The sequence below is a fragment of the Sceloporus undulatus genome, chromosome 6 (assembly GCF_019175285.1).
Source record: "Sceloporus undulatus isolate JIND9_A2432 ecotype Alabama chromosome 6, SceUnd_v1.1, whole genome shotgun sequence".
Lineage (NCBI taxonomy): Eukaryota > Metazoa > Chordata > Lepidosauria > Squamata > Phrynosomatidae > Sceloporus > Sceloporus undulatus.
In genome coordinates this window covers 46,292,791-46,311,921 of record NC_056527.1, presented here as the reverse complement: position 1 = coordinate 46,311,921, position 19,131 = coordinate 46,292,791, and the positions used below count along the sequence as shown (strand labels likewise).

The window sequence follows — 19,131 nt, the reverse complement described above, 5'->3', positions numbered from 1 at the left end:
TTCTAGAGAGAACATATTAAGAAAATCCACGAATAATCAAAGCTGCAAATGTGGAAGGACAAGTTTAATGCATGTAAGAGCGAGGAGCCTATAGGGAAAAACTGCTCCTGTATCAGACTTTTCTATGATCAGTTTGCAATTTTTACCACTCATACAAGGAGTTATCCAAGGTAGTGGCAGCAGCAACAATGAATGGTGTGATGGGAAGCCCTGACAACCCACTACATTTGTTTACTGTGGCCTGAGGAAAAGGCAGGTACCTGGCTTTCACCAGACAGTAGAGGAAGCCTTAGTCAAGACCTGCCTAGGACTGATCAGTCCTTGGAGCCAAAGCATTATGGAAGGGTGGTTTGGGAAATCCCATGCTGAAATGGTATAATACTGCCAAGTAGAGTGTCCCACTCCACCAAAACGAAATAGGATCTCATCTAGAGTGCTCACAGACAAGCTTTCTGGTGCCACACATTACCATTAAAGTTTCAAAGAAACTCATACATTATTTATCTCCTCTGTGTGTGTCTCTTCTGAATGAATGCTTGGAAGAGGTAATGGACTGGATGAAGAAAAACAAATTGAAATGGAATCCACACAAGGCAGAAGTGCTTACTATCAAGGCTCTTAAATCTGGGGCTGGAGATATGTCAACCAGTTCTGGATAGGGGTCACAGAAAGACTGTGTTCACCGTTTGGGAGTGCTCTTAGATCTGTCCCTCCAAATATCCACTCAAATAGATGCAACATTCTGGAGTGCCTGTTGTCTATGCCAACTGTGCTCCTTCCTAGAATTAGAGGATTTAAAGATGGCAGTGCATGTGCTGGTAACCTCGAAGCTGCGCTCTCATTGGGCTACCTTTATACCAAGTCCAGAAACTCCAGCTGGTTGAGAATATGGCAGCTAGACTGATTACGGTATATCCAGGAATGATCACATTACACCGATCATAAAATCACTCCATTGGCTGCCAATTAGTTTATGAACAATGTACAAAGTGTTGGTTATTACTTTTAAAGTCCTACATGGTTTGGGTCCAGGTTACCTACAGGATTGGCTTTTCCCATTCAATCTCCCCTGTACACTCTTGTCCTCTGGGAAATGTTTGCTCCAACCAGCCAAGACTAGTCTGGCAACAGTTTCCAAAAGTACCTTTTTACTGCTGCCCCTAGACTGTGGAATGACCTGCCGGAAGAGATATGATGCCAGAAAGCACTGACAGCACTCAAAACAACATCAAAGACACATCACTTTCAGCAGGCTTACACAGTCAATTTTAAATCATGACTTTTTGATTTGTATGTTTTAGAGAATGCACTCATATGAGTGTACTTTAATGGTTTAATAGTACAGTGTGCCTGCGTCATATGCAGGTGTACACTGGAAGCCACGCCAAAAAGACTTCTCCCGTGTTCCATAAGAAGCAATGGGGCACGCATGCAAGGTGTGTGCCCTGTGGTGCGCTGGGCGCGTGCCGTGCCAACAAGCCCCAATAATTCAAACGAGGTTTGAGTTTATGTGTTTTTCCCTTTACACGGAGAGGAGGGCCCAGAATGGATCCCCCGTGTAAGTGAAGGGCTGACTGTATTGTATTTTAACTGTTAGTTCCCCCCCTTCTTTTTCTTTTTTTAAATTCTGTTTTTTACTTTAACAAAATACGAGGTGTTGTACTCCACCTTGATCCTTCAGGAGAGGTGGGAAAGAAATAAAATGTATTATTGTTGTTAATGTTGTTGTTGTTGTTGTTGTTATTATTATTATTATTATTATTATTGGGCATAGAGGAACAAAGGCATAAGGCAAAATAACACATTAAGTGATAATGTAACTTTTTTCATATGACAAAGAACATTTATGTGTTACTATTTCTCATTACTTTACCTGGAAAAAATGCTTGGGGGATATTTTGAGGGTTCACCCCAATATTTAGGATATTTTCTTCCTTCTTTTAGGTGAAATTTAGCTCCTAAGGGGCTAAAATGTAGAAAGCAACATAGAGAACCTCTATTAAAATGTGTAACTGTAATAGGAACAAGTTACCTTTGGGGGATTTCCACAATGAATTACATAATGAATAAACATTTGGAAAAGGAAGGATTTAGGGCTCATTCACACTCTGAAATAACCTACTTTGGAAACTGGATTATTTCCCTGTTGTTCAGACTTACACAGATTATATTAGGTGCAGTTTTTTTTTGGGGGGGGGGGCACCAAAAATCCCATTTAAACCAGTGCATTTGACACCGGATCCTTTAGCAGTTCTTTTTTTTTTTAAGAAACACAACAATCTACATCTCTGACAGTGTGAATGCCATTATTAGATCGACTTGGATGATGCAGTCACCATTCAGGAAATGAAGGTGCCTCCATTTTGATCCATAACGGTGGTGAATGTGAACTTCAAACTGGACTTAAATGCCAGGGAGAGATTTGCTGCCTTAAAACATAGTGGGAACAGTGAATCAATATTGAATTGATTCATAGATGCGAATCTCTCCATGCAAAAAGCTAAGTGTGACTGACCCCTAAGTAGAAAAAAGATCTTAGAATTTTAGTTTATCTAGATCTATAAGATATAGGCCATACGTAATGATCCTTTAGACTGCACTTAGCTTGCATAGGTAAATATGAATGTTTATTTGGGAGAAAACTCAATTGAACATGATTCAGTGTTAACATGAATAAAGTAAACATGAACAAAAGGGAACTATCATCTTGGTATTTCTGAGATACTTTCTTTGTGTACCATAAAACAATACAGTGATTTTTAAAAATATGATCCAGTTTAGCATAGTAAATGGCCACAGTTTATTGCTAGTATACAGGTTAGTGATGTAAAAAATGTTGAGCCAATCCACTGGTATCCAAGACAGACAGAAATAAAATTATAGACATATTTCAAATGTTTTACCTTTGAATAAAAATTAATGCTTATAAGAATATTGATGGAAAATTCAAATTGAGGTTATGTTAGAGATTCATATGGCCACATTCAAAAGGGAAATGAGTTCTCATATTACATTTGAGAAATTCATTATTTTTGCTGTCATTGAAATTCTGCTCTGCTTAAATTCTGCATAGCATAAGCTGATAAGAACATAACCATAGACACCTTTATCAAGTCATATTAAAGATAATAAACAGTTTATATATCCTTAAGGACTTGGAGCAACTATGCCTATCAACAATTATCTAGTTCTACATGTCAACTAATACTGAAATGGAGAATGTGGCAACACTAAACAAGTTCTAAGGAGACAGCTAAAGTTATGTATGGTAGACAGCTGTGCTTGAACTGCCTTTTTCAGGAGTGGAGTATGAGGAATTGAAAATAATAGCAGCAAGAGATGACATTTTAGAGATTTACTTCCAAAAAAACTACTAGGTTCATATAGTGTCCCCTTGAATTTTTAAAAAGGTATTCAATTTGAAACCACACATCTTCTAACAAAAATATGTAACATGTTGCTAAGATCAACTTCTGTACCATAGGACTGAAAAGTGGCCAATGTAATTCCCATTTTTAAACAGATAAATTTTTCAAAGGGAAATTACTAGGGGAATGCAGCAAATTCCAGGGTATTTTTGTTAGGTTCTAGATAAACTTGTAGAAACATACAGTGAACCCTTGCTTTATGGGGGGACCCCCCTGTGTAAAGCAAATTTTATGCATGCTCAAGCCCCATTTAGATGAATGGGGCATGCTCCTGTGCGTGGTGTGGCACGCCATTCGTCTAAATGGTCTTTCCATCTGCGTGACCTCAAGTCCACGTATAGGAAATGACAGGTTTTACTGAAGGAGAATCAGCATGGCTTCTGCAAAAGTAAGCCCTGACTCTAGAATTCTACAGGAATGTTAACAAAGAGGAATGATCAGACTGTGTGCCTTCAAGTTGTCTTCAACTTATGGTGACCATAAGGCAGCCCTATAATGGGGTTTTCTTGGCATTTTTCTTCAGAGGTGGTTTACCATTGCCATCCTCTGAGGCTGAGAGAATATGACTTGCACAGGATTATTCCATGGGTTTACCACTTGAAAGAAGATCCTTGAAGTAACTATTTTCTTTATACTCATGGAATTAAGCCTATGGAAACCACAGGCAGATTAAAACGTTGGCAACAGCCAATGAGAGCTAAGCAAGGCAAAGATGGGGGCTGCTCCCAAGAGTGAGTATAAATACAGGGACTGAGCTATATTTGGAGTTAATTAAGGCTCTGTACAGACGGGCCCTATGGGGCACCGTAGTTACGTACGAGGGGCAGCGTTTCCAGACGCAACTCACCCCTCGCACGTGACGAGGGCGTCAAAATGGCACCTCCATTTTGACGTGATGGACGCCTAGCGTCCGCACATCCCGGCGTCATTGTGATGCCACTAGTGCGCCATTGGCGCACTGCGGCATCACAACTGGGCCGCAGAAAGAACCCGCTTTTTGTGGGTTCTTTTTGCTGCGAGAGGGAGCTGAGTGGTTTTTCCATTGTGGCTCCCTCGTGCAGCAAACCAGGGGGGGCAGGTGACCACCCTTTTTGGGTGGTCTGTATCCTGCCTAAGAGAGTTTTATTTTACCCTGAGTGGTTTAGCAGCTGAGGAGGCTGAGAGAGACTGCGATGAGGTGCAGTTAGAAGGGGGGTTATGTACCCAGGTTAGGGAAGTGTGTTATTGTACCCTGAGGGGTCATCAGTCAAGGAGGTCAAGGAAGACTGCTGTGAGGGGCAGTTAGTAGGGGTTTAGTAGCCAGGTTTGGGACAAGAATGGTCCAGAGTTAAAGTGGATGTGTTAATATCCTGTGGGATATATGGTGCTAGGTGGGAGTAGAGATTGTTAAAGTCACCTGGGGAACAGATGGGGTAAAAATTAGTAAACTGAGGAAGTTTAATGATAATGACTGCTGTAGTCACAGATAACCAGAAAGGTTAAGTGGCACAGAGGTTATATAAAGGTTCTGTGGGAACTAAGATTATAAGGCAATGTTTATAGAGTCAAGTAAAAGTAAAAGTAAAAGAAAAGAAGCATTTATACACCTTATCAATCTTGAATACCATCCACCAAGAAAGATACTGTATTCAACCTGATTTGTAAATTAATTCCTTTTGTTTGTTCAATAAGCAGTTGTCCGAAGTGGTTAAAGAAACATATTCCAAACACTATCAACAGAGAGAAAAGTCTTTCAGATTTGGGGCACATCAGATAGTGGGTGTGTGGCTGTCAATGAATAAATAGTGCCAAGCTAGGGGGTGGGATCTGAAGATCCAGAAGGCTGGCATCTAAAGAGAGTTCTAGTGTAGGTGGCACTAGAGGTGAGAACTCAATTCAAGTGTTACATCATAAATTAGGTGGCAAGCTGGTGGAATAGTTGCCATCTTTGTGACAAATTTGTCATGGAGATGGCAACTATCCCACCATCTTGCCATCTAATTTATGATGTGACACTCGAATTGAGTTCACACCTCTAATGCCACCTACACTAGCAGTGGTGGCACACAGTGAACAGGAGTGAAGGGTTTTGAAAGATTTAGGTAATGCCACATTGCCACCATTATAAAGCCATTTCAAACAAGGTTACTCTTTTGAACAATATCACAGTTTAAAATATTCTTACTTTTTATTCCCTCCATTCCTTCTAAATTGTGTTGTGGATAGACCTTTATCCTCAAGCTATACTTTTCCTATACTGAATAATAGATTGCATTGACACTGAAATATGTTATGTCTCAATTTAAAGTTCAGACATAAAATAAATGTAATATTTCCTACCAATCTTAGCCGTGATTATCCATTGGCCTTCCCATTATGAAGCTGTCTCAAGTTGCAGAATGCCAGGAATGGTGAATCATGCCCACCCATCTGTGAAAAAACCTTGCTGGCCACTCTGGCTGCAATATTTGCCACAGCTGGGAAGCAGATATATTCTCTATGGAAAGATCTCTCCCTTTCTTTTTCTAACACTGTAAACATGGGTGTTTCTCCCTAGCACCTGAGAAATGGCTTGGCAGGCAGGAATCTAACAATTTCTAATCCATTTCAGATCAAGATGAGGGTGAGTGGGGATTTAAAAAATGTGAGGGCTGTCTTTTAAGAATTCTTATCTAAGAACAGTTTCCTTAAGAGGATCATGAAGAGAACCCTGATGGAAAAGGGGGAAAGAAATGAAGGGAAAGGCTTAAAATGGAAATACAACAAGTAAAACTCATTGTCAATTAGTGTCAGTTCAACAGGCATCTGTCCACTAGGAATATTTTTAAAATGCCCCCTCTACTTGAAAAACATGTTGCAAGGCTTTCAGCAACTGAAAGCAAAAATTCAGTGACAACCCTGTCCTCTCCCACCTTGGTGGTGAAAGTAAGAATAACACAGAATCTATTCCAAAGAGCCCTAGCCTTTGCATATTGACTCAGAAATCCTGTTACATTTGATGGGACTTACTTCTAGCTTATGTATATAGAAATATAGCCTAAAACTGTTTCCTTTTGACAGTGCCACAAGACATGCTGTCTAAGGAGATTATCGCATGTGAAATCTGCTCCAGAATAGATGCAGGTTGTAACCGTCTGAAATGGATCTTATTGCACTGCCCAGTGCCCGGGCAATAGGCAGCCCATATTCAACCTGGGCTTCTCTGGCAGCTTTTCAAGAACGGGAAAATCCTGTTCATTAAAAGCTATTGGAGACGCCCAGGCTGAATATGGATGTCTACTGCCCAGGCATGTGTCATAATCTCCAAACATTACAGTAGTTGTTTTGCTTTTCATAACTGTATGGTCACCCATGTGAGGAAACCAGTGCTGCAAACTGAGATTAAATCCTGCTGCATTCAGTTAATTTATTTGAAATAAAGTCCCACTGAACTCAGTGGGATTTAATATTCAGTAGATATACACAAGATTTATTAGTTTGATTGACTGATTTGTATTCCATTAAAAATGGGACTACAACACTGCAAATGTGAAAATGTTTGAATGTAATTTGACCTCATTTATTTCATGCTCCTGGCTGAAACTCTATAGTTCTTTGCAGAACAAGCAAAAAAGACAGAAAGTAATGATTCATGTCTTACCTATGATAAAAAGAATTTCCACTGCAATGTCACTGACAGTTGTGCTTCGAGTTGTAGACACATCATCATTGCCAATAAAGCAAACATTGTAAGGTACAGTTACAGCAACATAAAACGTTGCTAATAAAATAAGCCAGTCCCAGCCAGCTTTAAAAGTGCTAAAATGCAAAAGTATGAATTTGGACTTTTTTGCATCTGAAACTTTATATTCTGGAAATGCTGGTTTATCTACAAAAACATTCTGAAAAAGAAAGAGAAAAAGATAATCAAGATAAAATATGATGGTTCTTGTCTGACAACTAATGGAAACCCTTTTAGCAGTTTAACATTTTGTAAAAGCTTTCCCCCCCCATCAAAGCCTAAATTTTGGATAAATGTGACCTGATATTGTTCCTTTAATCCTTCTTTCATGGTTCAGCATAATCATACTTTGCATTAATGTGCTATAGAGTTATTTTTATTCTCAGACCCAGAGAATGGAAATACTTTATGCCAGAAATTGAAAGTATAAATCCTCTGTACTAACACAGCGGATGGGGCAGAATCAGGACATGCGTTGTGTGGATGCCACGCCCCAACTCCGCTCTCAGGCTGGCCAAAGGTGCCGGTCTATAAACCCACTCACTTAATCATTCTGAGCTTACTTGTTCACTCCGGGACACCCTCCCCATTTTTATAGTAACAGATGCAAAAAATTTTCAAGTATCTTTAAATGTGGAATGTTCTTAACTGTTTTGGAATACATTATGTTTGAGCAAAAGGTAACCAAAGATAAGCAGGTTACAGATTTAAGAAGGTGTTTCATTGTGATTTATTCTTTTAACACAGGTACTGTACGTTTCCAAAAATATGTCACCACAGTTCATATCACTATAATTAAAAATTAAGATTTTAGAGATGAATACAACATAACTTCAAACAAGCTCCTGGTACAATAAACCCCACTTGAGGAGGGGCTCGGGGATGCTTAACAATGATGTTCTATATATGGTCCTGTATGCTCTTTGGAGACGGAGGATAAAATAATCTTTAATTATTTAAAGGATTAAAGGACAATCTTTAATTATTTCCCACTTCCTGTGATCCCACTGGGGGAAAAAAACCCTCTCTAGCTTATGCCTGTTCCAATTTCCCTAGGGGGAAGATTTCATTGGTGCCAATGGGGTTCCCTTCAGAATGCATTTTCATGTTCATGACGGAAGATTTAAACTTAATTTGTCTCCATACCTATTGGTAGTATTACATCAAGAGCAGTAAGCACAGAAATCACTGACAACAAATTAACATCACATCTAATTTGGTCATCAGAGATACATTTGAAAATGTTCTGTACAAATTTGTACAATTTACATGGGCCCCTACCTCTAACACTGATAGAGGCTACAGGATCATTGTATCTTCACATTATTAAATCTGATCTAAGAATTTTCTGGAGTGATAGTGGTTGTGGTGGGAGATAGACATACAAAGACTGGCAGTGACAATGTGAAAATAAATGCTATTGATCTGAAGAATTTTCTTGTGGTGTGTTTGAAATGACAGGGTCGCAGGATGTGCCTATTGTGTTTTGTCCTTAACTTGTCATACGCTTTAATTCACCCACAATGGATACAGAATGCTGACAGAGTTTTGTTTTGTATATGTTGCTGACCTTCTATATTGCATTATTGAAAATAACCTTCAGAGCAAGAAGACACAACAAATACAATTACAAATGATAACTAGCACTCATTATAATAATTCTTCTGAGTATCAAGACAATACAGTGTAAAGATAGCAACACCAAAGGATCTTGATGCTCTGTACCTACGTTATTAATTTTTAATTTGTTCTTTTCTCTTCTTTGCAGGTGTCCAGAGATGTGATAAAGGACAGCTCTGCTCCGTCTGCGTGCTGAATCAAAATGTGATCCTCCTCTTCCTCTCCCTTTGAATTTTTCTGAGAAACAAAGATTAAACAAAGATACCATTAAACAATACTGACAGCACTTTGACCTCTGGGGAAATGATCCAATGATAGTTCAGATTTTACCCCACCATGATATGCCAATGCTAAGTTTGTTTTGTTTCATTTCATTTTAAAATTTTAAAATTTAGGAAACAATAGCATTACTCTCATATTTAGAAGGCACGGCTATTAACATAAAACAGAGAACCAACATGTTATAGTAGTGATGTTGCATCTTCCAACATGGAAATTAGAGCTGTCCCCAATCACAAGGTTCACAGAGACTGCATCTACACTACAGAATTAATGCAGTTTGACAGCTTGATGCTATGGAATTCTGGAAGCTCCTATGTTTTGTGAGATATTTAGCCTTCTCTATCACAGCAAACTATAAATCGCAGGATTCCATAGGATGAAGTCATGGCAGTTAAAGTGTGTCAAAGTGCATTAATTCTGCAGTGTGGCAACAGCATGGGTTACCTTGAGCCACTCACTTTTTCATATTGTAACCTTTCTCATAGAGGAGTGGGGAAAAATGCATTCATCTGTATCTTTGTATGTTAAAAGGAGCTCAGTGAGAAATGGAAAGATGTAAAGACTATTGATTTTTGGGGGGGGGGGGGTTGGGCTATGAGGCTGTGTTCTAGAAAAGTTTATTCCTGACGTTTCACCAGCAGCTGTGGCTGGCATCTTCAGGGAATGCTGGCATGGAAGAGAGTGGGGTATATAAACTTGTTGGTTGAGAGGAGTGATTTGCTTGTTAATCTGTGTATTGTTCTGTTGTTGAATGGCAAAGCCTAAGGGTGTCCATTTACTTAATCATCCATTATCTGCTAGGAATCCCCCTCACCCTAGATGGTTTTCCTTTGCATTTGCTGGATCTTGATTTTGGTGTTTTTCAGGACTGGTAGCCAAACTTTGGCGCGGTACAAACTGCCCCAAAGGAGCGACCTGCCAGCGGCTTATCTCCCTCCGGAAGGAAGCCGCAGCCACCAAACTGTGCAGGTTCCCTCAGGAGTAAAAAGAACCTGGTATTTCTGGGTTCTTTTTAGGCACCAGAGAGCCGCTGGTGCACTTGTGATGTAAGCTGTATGCGGCAGTGTGCAGACACTGCATGGTGCTTACATCGCAATGGCAGTGCCCGTGTATATGGGATGCTGCCATTACTACGCTGCCACTCTGTACTAGGGTTAGGGACCATGTGATTGGATATAAGTGGATATAAAGGGGCCGTGGGCCCAGAAAGGCTAGCACTTCTCCACTACTGCATGCTGTAGCTATATCCACCAAAACTGCCCACAGCAGAAATATTTGTCATTCATATATTCAGATGGTGTGAACAATGGATTTCCATCCACACATAGTATTTCTCCAAGTGAATTGGGATGCTGTTTGAACCAGAGTAGGGAAACGTTTTCACTGGTTCTTGAACTTGATACGGACCTTGATCTTCCATGCAGATTATTTTAATGCACATGGTGTGTGTGTGTGTGTGTGTGTGTGAGAGAGAGAGAGAGAGAGAGAGAGAGAGAGAGTTAACTACCATTCTGCAGGTCTGTCCTCCTCCAAAAACTGAGAGCAAATATTGTGCCATGGCTTGACCTGTCTGACTCACTGCTCATGGTTCCAACTCTCGCATCTCATAAAGTAGGAGTAGATAACTGCCTTAAATTGGTTCATGCTCTCTCAGTATAATAACTACAGATTAAAATGTTCAGCAGGACCAAATAGATAGATTACTATGCAACTTTCATGTAATGGCAAGATTTAGTTCTGAGTGTTGCTAGAAATAAAAAAAAAAAAGAATAACTTGTGGCTTCTCAGACAAAGCTGTCTGTCAAACAAGGCTAATTAAAAACAATCCAAATATACAGATGAGGTGAAGAGAACCCAATTAGCACTGGCAGAAATGAACAATAGGTAAAAAGTGTATCTTGCAGTCTGCACAAAAGAAAACAGAGAAAACTGATGCCCATGTGATTGATGTGAAGGCTGAAATGTAAAGCAAATCCATTAGTAAGGCAACACAGAGGGGCACCCACCTCTGTCTAAATGCTTCTGTGCATGCTTCATTCATCATGCACAGCTGGCTAAGGAAGCTTTCTAACACCACTGTGAATATCCCAGAAGGCTCTTCTACCATCTTGCGATTTACTTGAATACATTGACTTTTATTTTTACAAGATTTTCTTTCCCCCTACCTACATATGCCATCACTAAGTACTAGAATCCTGGTTATTTGTACAGAATTCCCACACAAGGGGAAGTCAGATGTACTTTCCATGTATTTACACATTTTATTGCTTTCCAAAGCTACTCATAGATTTTAAAGAGAGGTTAAATTATATCAAAATCAAACCCAATCAATACTTATCCACTATTTCCTCAAAAGCAGAAATCCCAACTTTCCTAAGCTGCATATTTTGTTGCTGAAAAAAAATTAAACTATTGATGAATTAAGACCTGAAAGCGAATCCTGCCACCCCCCCCCTCCCCCCGATTCACTTTCAGGGCTTATTGCACCAATGGTTTGATTTTTTTCCATTGCGAATTACTTCAGCCATATTTAGATAATATTATAAATGTTTTGTGTAATTAAATAGATTTCTTTTAAATAAATTTAGGGTTAGTTAAATTGGTAAAATGAAAGAATTGCAGTCAGGAATGGTGTAAGTCATTGTTTCTCTACTGTGTGTGTGTTTTGTTTTATTGTTTTATAGTTTTATTGTTATTTTTCATTTTTTTTAGTATTTGAATTGGTATAGATGTTTTAGATTTTTTATTTTTGTTATACAGGTGTGTATGTGTTTTTAAGATCTAAAACATTTAGTGTGCATTTGTAATTTTATTTTAGTCTTCACTGTTCATGTAGAAATGTGTATTATGTCAATCTAATAAATATCAATTTTTTGGAAACAAGAAGCATGGTTATGCAAGGAAATAAAAGAAAGAAGAAAGATGAAGAGTAATACTGTCCTCATTCATCCATACCTAGCACTATACATATGGACACATGGACACACAAGTGGTAAAATATTTAACTAAAAACAATATATTATTTAAAATTAAATAAAGGATAATGTTGTTGACAAAGCCGAGGTGGTGTGGTGGTTTGGACACTGGACAGTGACTCTGGAGACAAGGGTTCAAATCCCTGTTCAGCCATGGAAACCCACTCTGTGACCTTGGGCAAGTCACACTCTCTCCAGCTCAGAGGAAGGCAAAGGCTTCTCCTGAAAACCTCTTGCCAAAAAAACTCCTAAGATAGTTCATCATCAGAAATCAGAAGCAACAATAACATCAAAAACAAGGTTGTAGAGTCCTGAAAACAGTTGTTCTTAAGTGTATAGTATTGTATGTCAGCTTTAGCAGTAAAATTAACTACAATTAAATCTAAACTGCCATGTACATGTGAAAGTGATGATATCAGAAAAGGAATAACAGACCATTTTAGCAGTGGATGATTATAATTCCTATAGGGAGACAGGGATGTCCTGTGGTCTGAGCAGTGGGAAGGACACACCATTACATGAATTGTCCTTCAGCTTGGACCACGAGGTGGTGGCTATTAGGCCTCTGGAAACCAATGATTTAAACTTAAAAATGGAACAGACATATGGATTAAAGGGGGGGGGGTCCTCAAATTCATTAATCCTCTAAATACCTTTTAGGCCCTGTACAGACCAGCAAAAAGCACTGGCCTGTGGGCAGGGCGAGGGGTGAGTGTTCGCATGCTTGAAGTGCTACCACTGCCAGCAGGCCATCATTGTGGCATGCGCCAGTCTACACAACGTGCACCATGATGACGCACCTCTGGCACAGTATCCAAATGGTGCAGCGCAGAAGGGGCATCATCATGGCATGCCACCATGCCCATGATACTCCTTCCAGGGAGCAAGAAGAAGCTGCTTTTTGTGGCTTCTTTTTGCTCTGTCTGGAGGCCATGGCATGCAGTTGCCGCGGCTTCCATCTGGGGCAAAAAGGGGGAGCGTCCCACCGCCTGTATGTATAGTCCCTTAGTCATCTTCACACCTTCTGAAGTGTGTTTTCTTTGCAAAATGTAATCTAGCTGAAAAGCTGAACAGCTAAGATAGTTAAATGAGCAGTGCAAGAACAGGGAGAAGGCAGAAAAAGGTATATATTTTGAAGTAGTTTGAAAGATAGCACCCTACTCTATGCAATAGAGTATCAGGAAAAAAAGGAAAAGGGAAGGAACTGTATAAAGTAGGCACCTGTTTTGAGTGTGGTAACTGTTTCTTGGCTAGAGACATAGAGCTTCTCCTTCAACATTCAAAATGATCTTAAAAATAAATCTCATCAGGCTTAGACAATAGAAGTTAACGTCATCACCATCAATTTAGAATGTTACAAGCAGAAGCAGAAATGAAAACAGAGGCCCATTACAAACGGGCCTTAAAGTACGCGACGAGCACGTACTAGGGTTAGAAAGGGGCATCCTTTCTGGATGCCCCTAACCCTAGTACGCGCTCTGCGCGTAGAAAATAGCAGCGGCCTTTCCACACGGCCGCCGCCATCACTACGTCACAACCGCAATGCCTCCAAACGAGGCGGCGCGGTTGTGATGTACTGGGGCTGCCCCAGGGCGTCTAGTGTGCCCTTTCCAAGGTCCCGGAAGGAGCTCCATTTCGGAGCTCCTTTCTGGCTTTGCTTTGCGTCGCTGGGCGCAGCCTTCAGACGGCTGCGCCCAGCGATGCAGAGGAGAAAGGGGCCAAGCGGCCCCTTTCTCCTCCTCCCTGCCGTTGTGGGGTGTCCTTTGGGCTTGAAGCCCCAAGGACACCCCTTTCCAGGCGGCAGGGAAGCGGCGTTTTGCCGCTTCCCCGCAGCCTGGAAAACAGCGGATCGGGGCCTCAGCGGCTGCCGCTCTGGCTGCTGAGGCCCCGATCCGGCGGGGAAACGGGCGGGTGCAGGCCGCCGCTTTTCGGTGGTCTATAACCCGCCCGTGATGAGCATAGGAAGGCAACACAAGTTTAGAAACTCTTTAGTTTCATACAGTGTTATGTACATAAAATAGTTCCCTGATGGACCGAGTTTGTATGCATGTGTATTCAGTGCAATGTGCATATACATACACATACACAATGATGTTTGGAACATCAATGTTCACTTGGGATCTGCTTGACCTGGTTAAATCTTGATAAGAATAAGAAGACAGAGAAAAGGAGGACCCCCCCCCACCTAAAACCAAAACCAAAAAAAACCAATGTTTGCAGGAGCACTTTTTATCAGGAATGAATTTTTTTAAAAAACTTCTAGATAGCTTTTCTTTGGAGATTATCACTTTCTGTTTAAAGTGCCTTCTCCACAATGGGATAGAGGCATGTTTAATTTTCAGAATGGATCTTATTGCATTCACGTGGCTGGGTGAATGCAGCCTGTATACAGCTGGATGCCAGCTGGGCTTATTCTGCAGCTTTTCAAGGATGGGATCTCCTGATACATTTAGAAAATAATGGAAGGATTCTAGATAACAATAAGCTATATTTATACAAAAGAGAAAAAAGGTGTTTTAAAAGTATTTCCCCCAAGCAGTGTGTGTGTGTGTGTGTGTGTGTATACAGAATACAGCTGAAGAGCAATTTCTGAAATCTCACAGGCAGGTGTGATTAAACAGGAGCATTACACCGCAGAACTGAGTGGAAGGAAGCTTATCTCTGAGGTTCTAAAAGCAAATGTTTGGAAGGCCAGGCCAGGTGTCAGGCAACTTTGTAACTTATATAAATATGAGACAGAAAGTGATAGAGGGCTTTATCACAGCAGCCCCTTTTGCCCTGCAATCACTGTAAATAAAATAAAATGACAACCTACCATTGTTATTGCAGCCATCATCACACAGTGTGATCATCTTTTATGCAACTGGTGGCTAATTCCCTTCCATTCTTGTCCCTTAATTCTGCCCGCCCTCCCTCCATCTCTGGCATGCCTTTGTCTATTTCCCAATTTTTGACGTGCAGTTTTGAAGCTCTGCAGCCTCAATTTAACCATTTAATTAAAAAATACCTTGAGGCTGTGGTAGTGAGGGGAAGGGGGGAAAGGTGGAAGAAGAGACAGTGACACCATGTATTGCCAATTGCACGAATATCCCAGGAACATCTTTTGGACCCAGGGCAGGATGTGATTGGCAGATAATTCATGGGAAGGGATGGATGGGGGACAGGACAGGGACAGAAGGGAAATGGTGGCATGGAATCACTGTCACCGATGCCACTTCCCTCCTAAAATCACAGTTTAAAAGCCATATGCAATAAAACTCAGAGGGTTTGGGAAGGAGACCTTAAGAATGGTGGTTCATTTCCAGGGCAGTTTTATAACAGTGTGTACTAGATAGTGGTTTTTTTAAAAAATTAAATTTAAAAATTACAGTCAGCCGTCCACATTTGCGGCTTTGACTTTTGTGGATTTGATCATATTCTTTCCAGGAATCCCTAGGTCCTTCAGCTCAACTCTGTGGGCAACATCTGCAGAAATGACACTGGAGGGGCTACAGATTCTTAGAGAGAACAGTTTTCTAGGTATTTCTAGGTCCTCCAGCACAATACTATGGTCAGCTTCTGGCAGTTGTTGATCATAGAGTTGACTGGAGGACATACAAATGCCTAGAGGTAAAAAAAAAAGTGTTTTTTTTTTTTTTTGCAGTTTTCCCACTTTCACAGGGGTCTTGTGCCCCTAACCCCAGTGAATGTGGATGGACCACTGTAAACTGCATTAAAAATGCTTTTAATAAATTAAACATTTGATAGTGTTATAGAGTTTTTTTAATCTAAACTTAGAGTTGGAAGGGATTGCAAAGGCCATTTAGTCCAATCGTCTGCCATATATATGTCATAAAATGTCAAGTCACAAAAGCAAAGTCTTTGCAGACATAAATTTTAATGGTAAGTGCTGTATAACTGGTTATCTTTTTATTTTATTTTATTTTAATTGATTTTTACCTTGTTTTGCATATGATATAATTGCATTTTGGCAATAATGTTATTTGTTTGTTTTTTATCTGTATTGTATTTGCTTTACTTTTGTAAGCTACCTTGAGTTCCAGTTATAATGGGGAGAACGTGAGATATAAATTAAAATAAAAACAAAAAAGTGCACAATAAATGGATTTCTGGGTTTTTATTGCGCTCTTTATCTGTTTCCAGTGACTATAGCTTCTTCCTTTTCACCCATATTTTCTTGTTGTTGTCAACTGCCATCAAGTTGGAGTTGATTTATTGCAACCCTGTGAATAAGAGACCTCCATTAGCCCTATCAACAACAGTGCTCAGCTCTTATAAACCCAGGGCCATAACTTCCTTCCACCTGTAATGCAATCTTCCTCTTTTTCTATTGCCTTCCACTTATCAAGCATTATCGTCTTTTCTAATGAGTCATGTCAGCTCATGAAATGTCGCAAACTATAATAGGCTCAGTTTTGTCATTTTGGCTTCTAGGGAGAAATCAGGCTTGATTTGCTCTAGGACTCACTTGCTTGTCTTTTTGGCAGCCCAGGGTATCCACAGAACTTTCCTCCATCACCAAATGAGTTGATTTTCTTCCTGCCAGCTTTTTTTTTTTTTTTTTACTGTCTAGTTTCCCTAACCATACATGACTCACAGCCATATTAGGGTTGTATATATTCTATATACACTTCCCCCCTCCCACAATAAATATTTTAAATGTTGTGGTTGGGAGAATTTTGCAGGAGACATAGTGCTTCTTCTGTCTGAAAGGATAGGCAGTTGTCATCTTTGATAAGTCTAGTCTTGTCTGCCTCATTGACTCTGACTCCTACCCATGACTTTGCTCTGACAGTTCTGAGTTTTCGCTGAACACTCTTTAAGCTCTAAGTATTGCCATACCCTTTAGGGGTAGAAACTACAGTCACCCTCCATATCCACAGCATCTTTATCCATGGATTGAGCCATTAATGGCTTGAAAATATTCCCCAAAATTTCCAAAAAGCAAATCTTGATTTTGCCATTTTATATAAGGGTTTCTATTTTACTACACTATTGTATATAATGGGACTTGGTACCTATAGATTTTGGTATCTCTTGGGGGAGGGGAATCATGGAACCAGATTCCAGTAGATACCAACATTAAAAATGCAAACCATGGGATTCTCTATTTTTATAACTAAATTTGGGGATCAGCAATATTTTCTGTACTCAGTTGTTACAATCATAGTACATTGGACCCTCCACATTCAATGGTCTTAAGGGCACAGGACTCCGTGGATGTGGAAAAACTGTAAATAAAAACTATTTCTTTTACCTGAGACAACACCTCTCTAGGAATCTCTGGGTCCTCAGGGCAATTCTATAGTCAAGATCTGCCAGATGTTGACCATGAAATTGTGCTGGAGGACCTAAGTGCATAGAGAGGCGTTTTCTCTAGGAATATCTTGAAGCTTCAGTGCAACCTTTGGTTAAAGTTGACCACAGTGTTGTACTGGAACACCTAGATATTCCTAGAGAGAAGATATCAATCAAATACGTGAATAATCAAATTCACAAAAGTCAAAGTCACAATGTGGAGGACCAACTGTATATACATAACACCATCCTAAATTCACTCTTCTTTATGTTGTTGTTGCTGGGTGCTTTCAAGTCATTTCCAGCTTATGGCAACAAAACCTATCACAAGGCTTTCTTGGCAAAATTTGTTCAGAAGTGATTTGCCTTTGTTTTCCTCTGAGGCTGAAAAAGTGTGACTTGCCCAAAATTGCACAGTGGGTTTCCATGGCTGAGCAAGGGATTCAAGCCCCAGAATCACATTCTGATGCTCAAACCACTGTGCCATGCTGGCTCTTCTTCTTTATATCATGTGCCAGAAATGCCAAATTCTCTGAAAACCCAAACTACTGAAAACTCAAACTAAATAAAATGGAAAACCACATACAGTTGCATTACTAGTTCTAAACAGACAATTTTGAAATTGTAACACAAAATTTAAATTGAGTGCTAGATCATGTAGCGTATAATACATATAGTCTTGGGGTAAATCATATCACTAGAGCAATCTGTTGTCATGACCAAGACTGCATTATGTTCAAAAACAGGAATATTTTCAATAACTTGGATTTTCACACTATGTTGTGCCAAGATCATGCCCTCATTTATTCCACTGTGTATCCAAAGCATTTTCTTTGACTTAAATGGATTTTCTCTATTTCAACATTTCTGAAATAGAAAAGATTTTTTCCCCCTCTTGGCATATAGTGGTTTCAGCACCTGAGCATACTTCTCTGTTTATTAGGTGACCTTTATTATCTGATGAAATGTTTGTACCCTGCAGTGAAACTTTAGTCCCTGGAAGATGATAAAGACTTGTAGGCTATCCATAATTCAGGAGTGAAGCTAGACATATAATAATAGTTATTTGTTCACAGCTTTCCCAAGGAATCTCACAGCTTAAAAAAAGGTCTCACTCTTTCTGAAAGAGTAAATGGACTGGGAAAATGCAGCAGGTCCAGGAAACAATATTTTTCTCCTGAGTTTGTTGTTGAGGGGAGAAGGGGCCACACAATATGCAAAAAGGAAAAAAAAAACAAGAAGATAAAAAAAATTATAGATAGTTATATTCCCCTCAACCTGATATTTCTACATGAAATGGTACAATTTAACCCAAGGTGTTCAGGAGGGGACACAGTAATGGAAGCATTGTATTATTTGGAAATTTGAGGATGTTCCATAGCTGAGGCACCACCACTGAGAAAAATATTTCATGCACCTCTTATCTAAAATCATACTGTCTAATGTGCAAACAGCCCCTGCTGCATGTACACAGCACTAGAGGGAAAAGATGCTTCTTGGTCCAAAGAGATCTGGAGAAACTATTACAGCTCATCAGCTCATTCTGGTTGCAGTTATAAAGGGAGATGTGACATTGACATAAATCTGGAATGACCTGTAGTCTCAGCTGGCGCAGGGTATACCTTATCCCAGAAGTTTTGGATGTAGCATCTCTCTGCTTGAACTGCAAGAAACCATTATAGCTGCAGTGCTTATTACAAGGCACTAATCATTAAGGCTTGCTAGAAACTAGTTTTGAAGTATTCATTGCATCCATATTAAATTTTATAATGCTTATATACAGTCTGCCTGCACCATAGGTGGGCTTGCCATATGCTGCTTTGAGCAT

At 39.9% G+C, this 19,131-nt stretch overlaps 1 protein-coding gene across 3 annotated transcripts in view; it reads right to left on the bottom strand.

The window, feature by feature from the left end:
- KCNH8 (potassium voltage-gated channel subfamily H member 8) overlaps positions 1-19,131 on the bottom strand; it is a 214,237-nt gene that overhangs the window by 79,738 nt on the left and 115,368 nt on the right. For all 3 annotated transcript variants that reach the window (XM_042477363.1, XM_042477361.1, XM_042477362.1), the window contains exons 4-5: positions 8,858-8,985; positions 7,048-7,288 (exon numbers count right to left, since the gene is read on the bottom strand). In XM_042477363.1, coding sequence (XP_042333297.1) covers positions 7,048-7,288; positions 8,858-8,985 — 369 coding nt within the window. The remainder of the gene's footprint in view (positions 1-7,047; positions 7,289-8,857; positions 8,986-19,131) is intronic.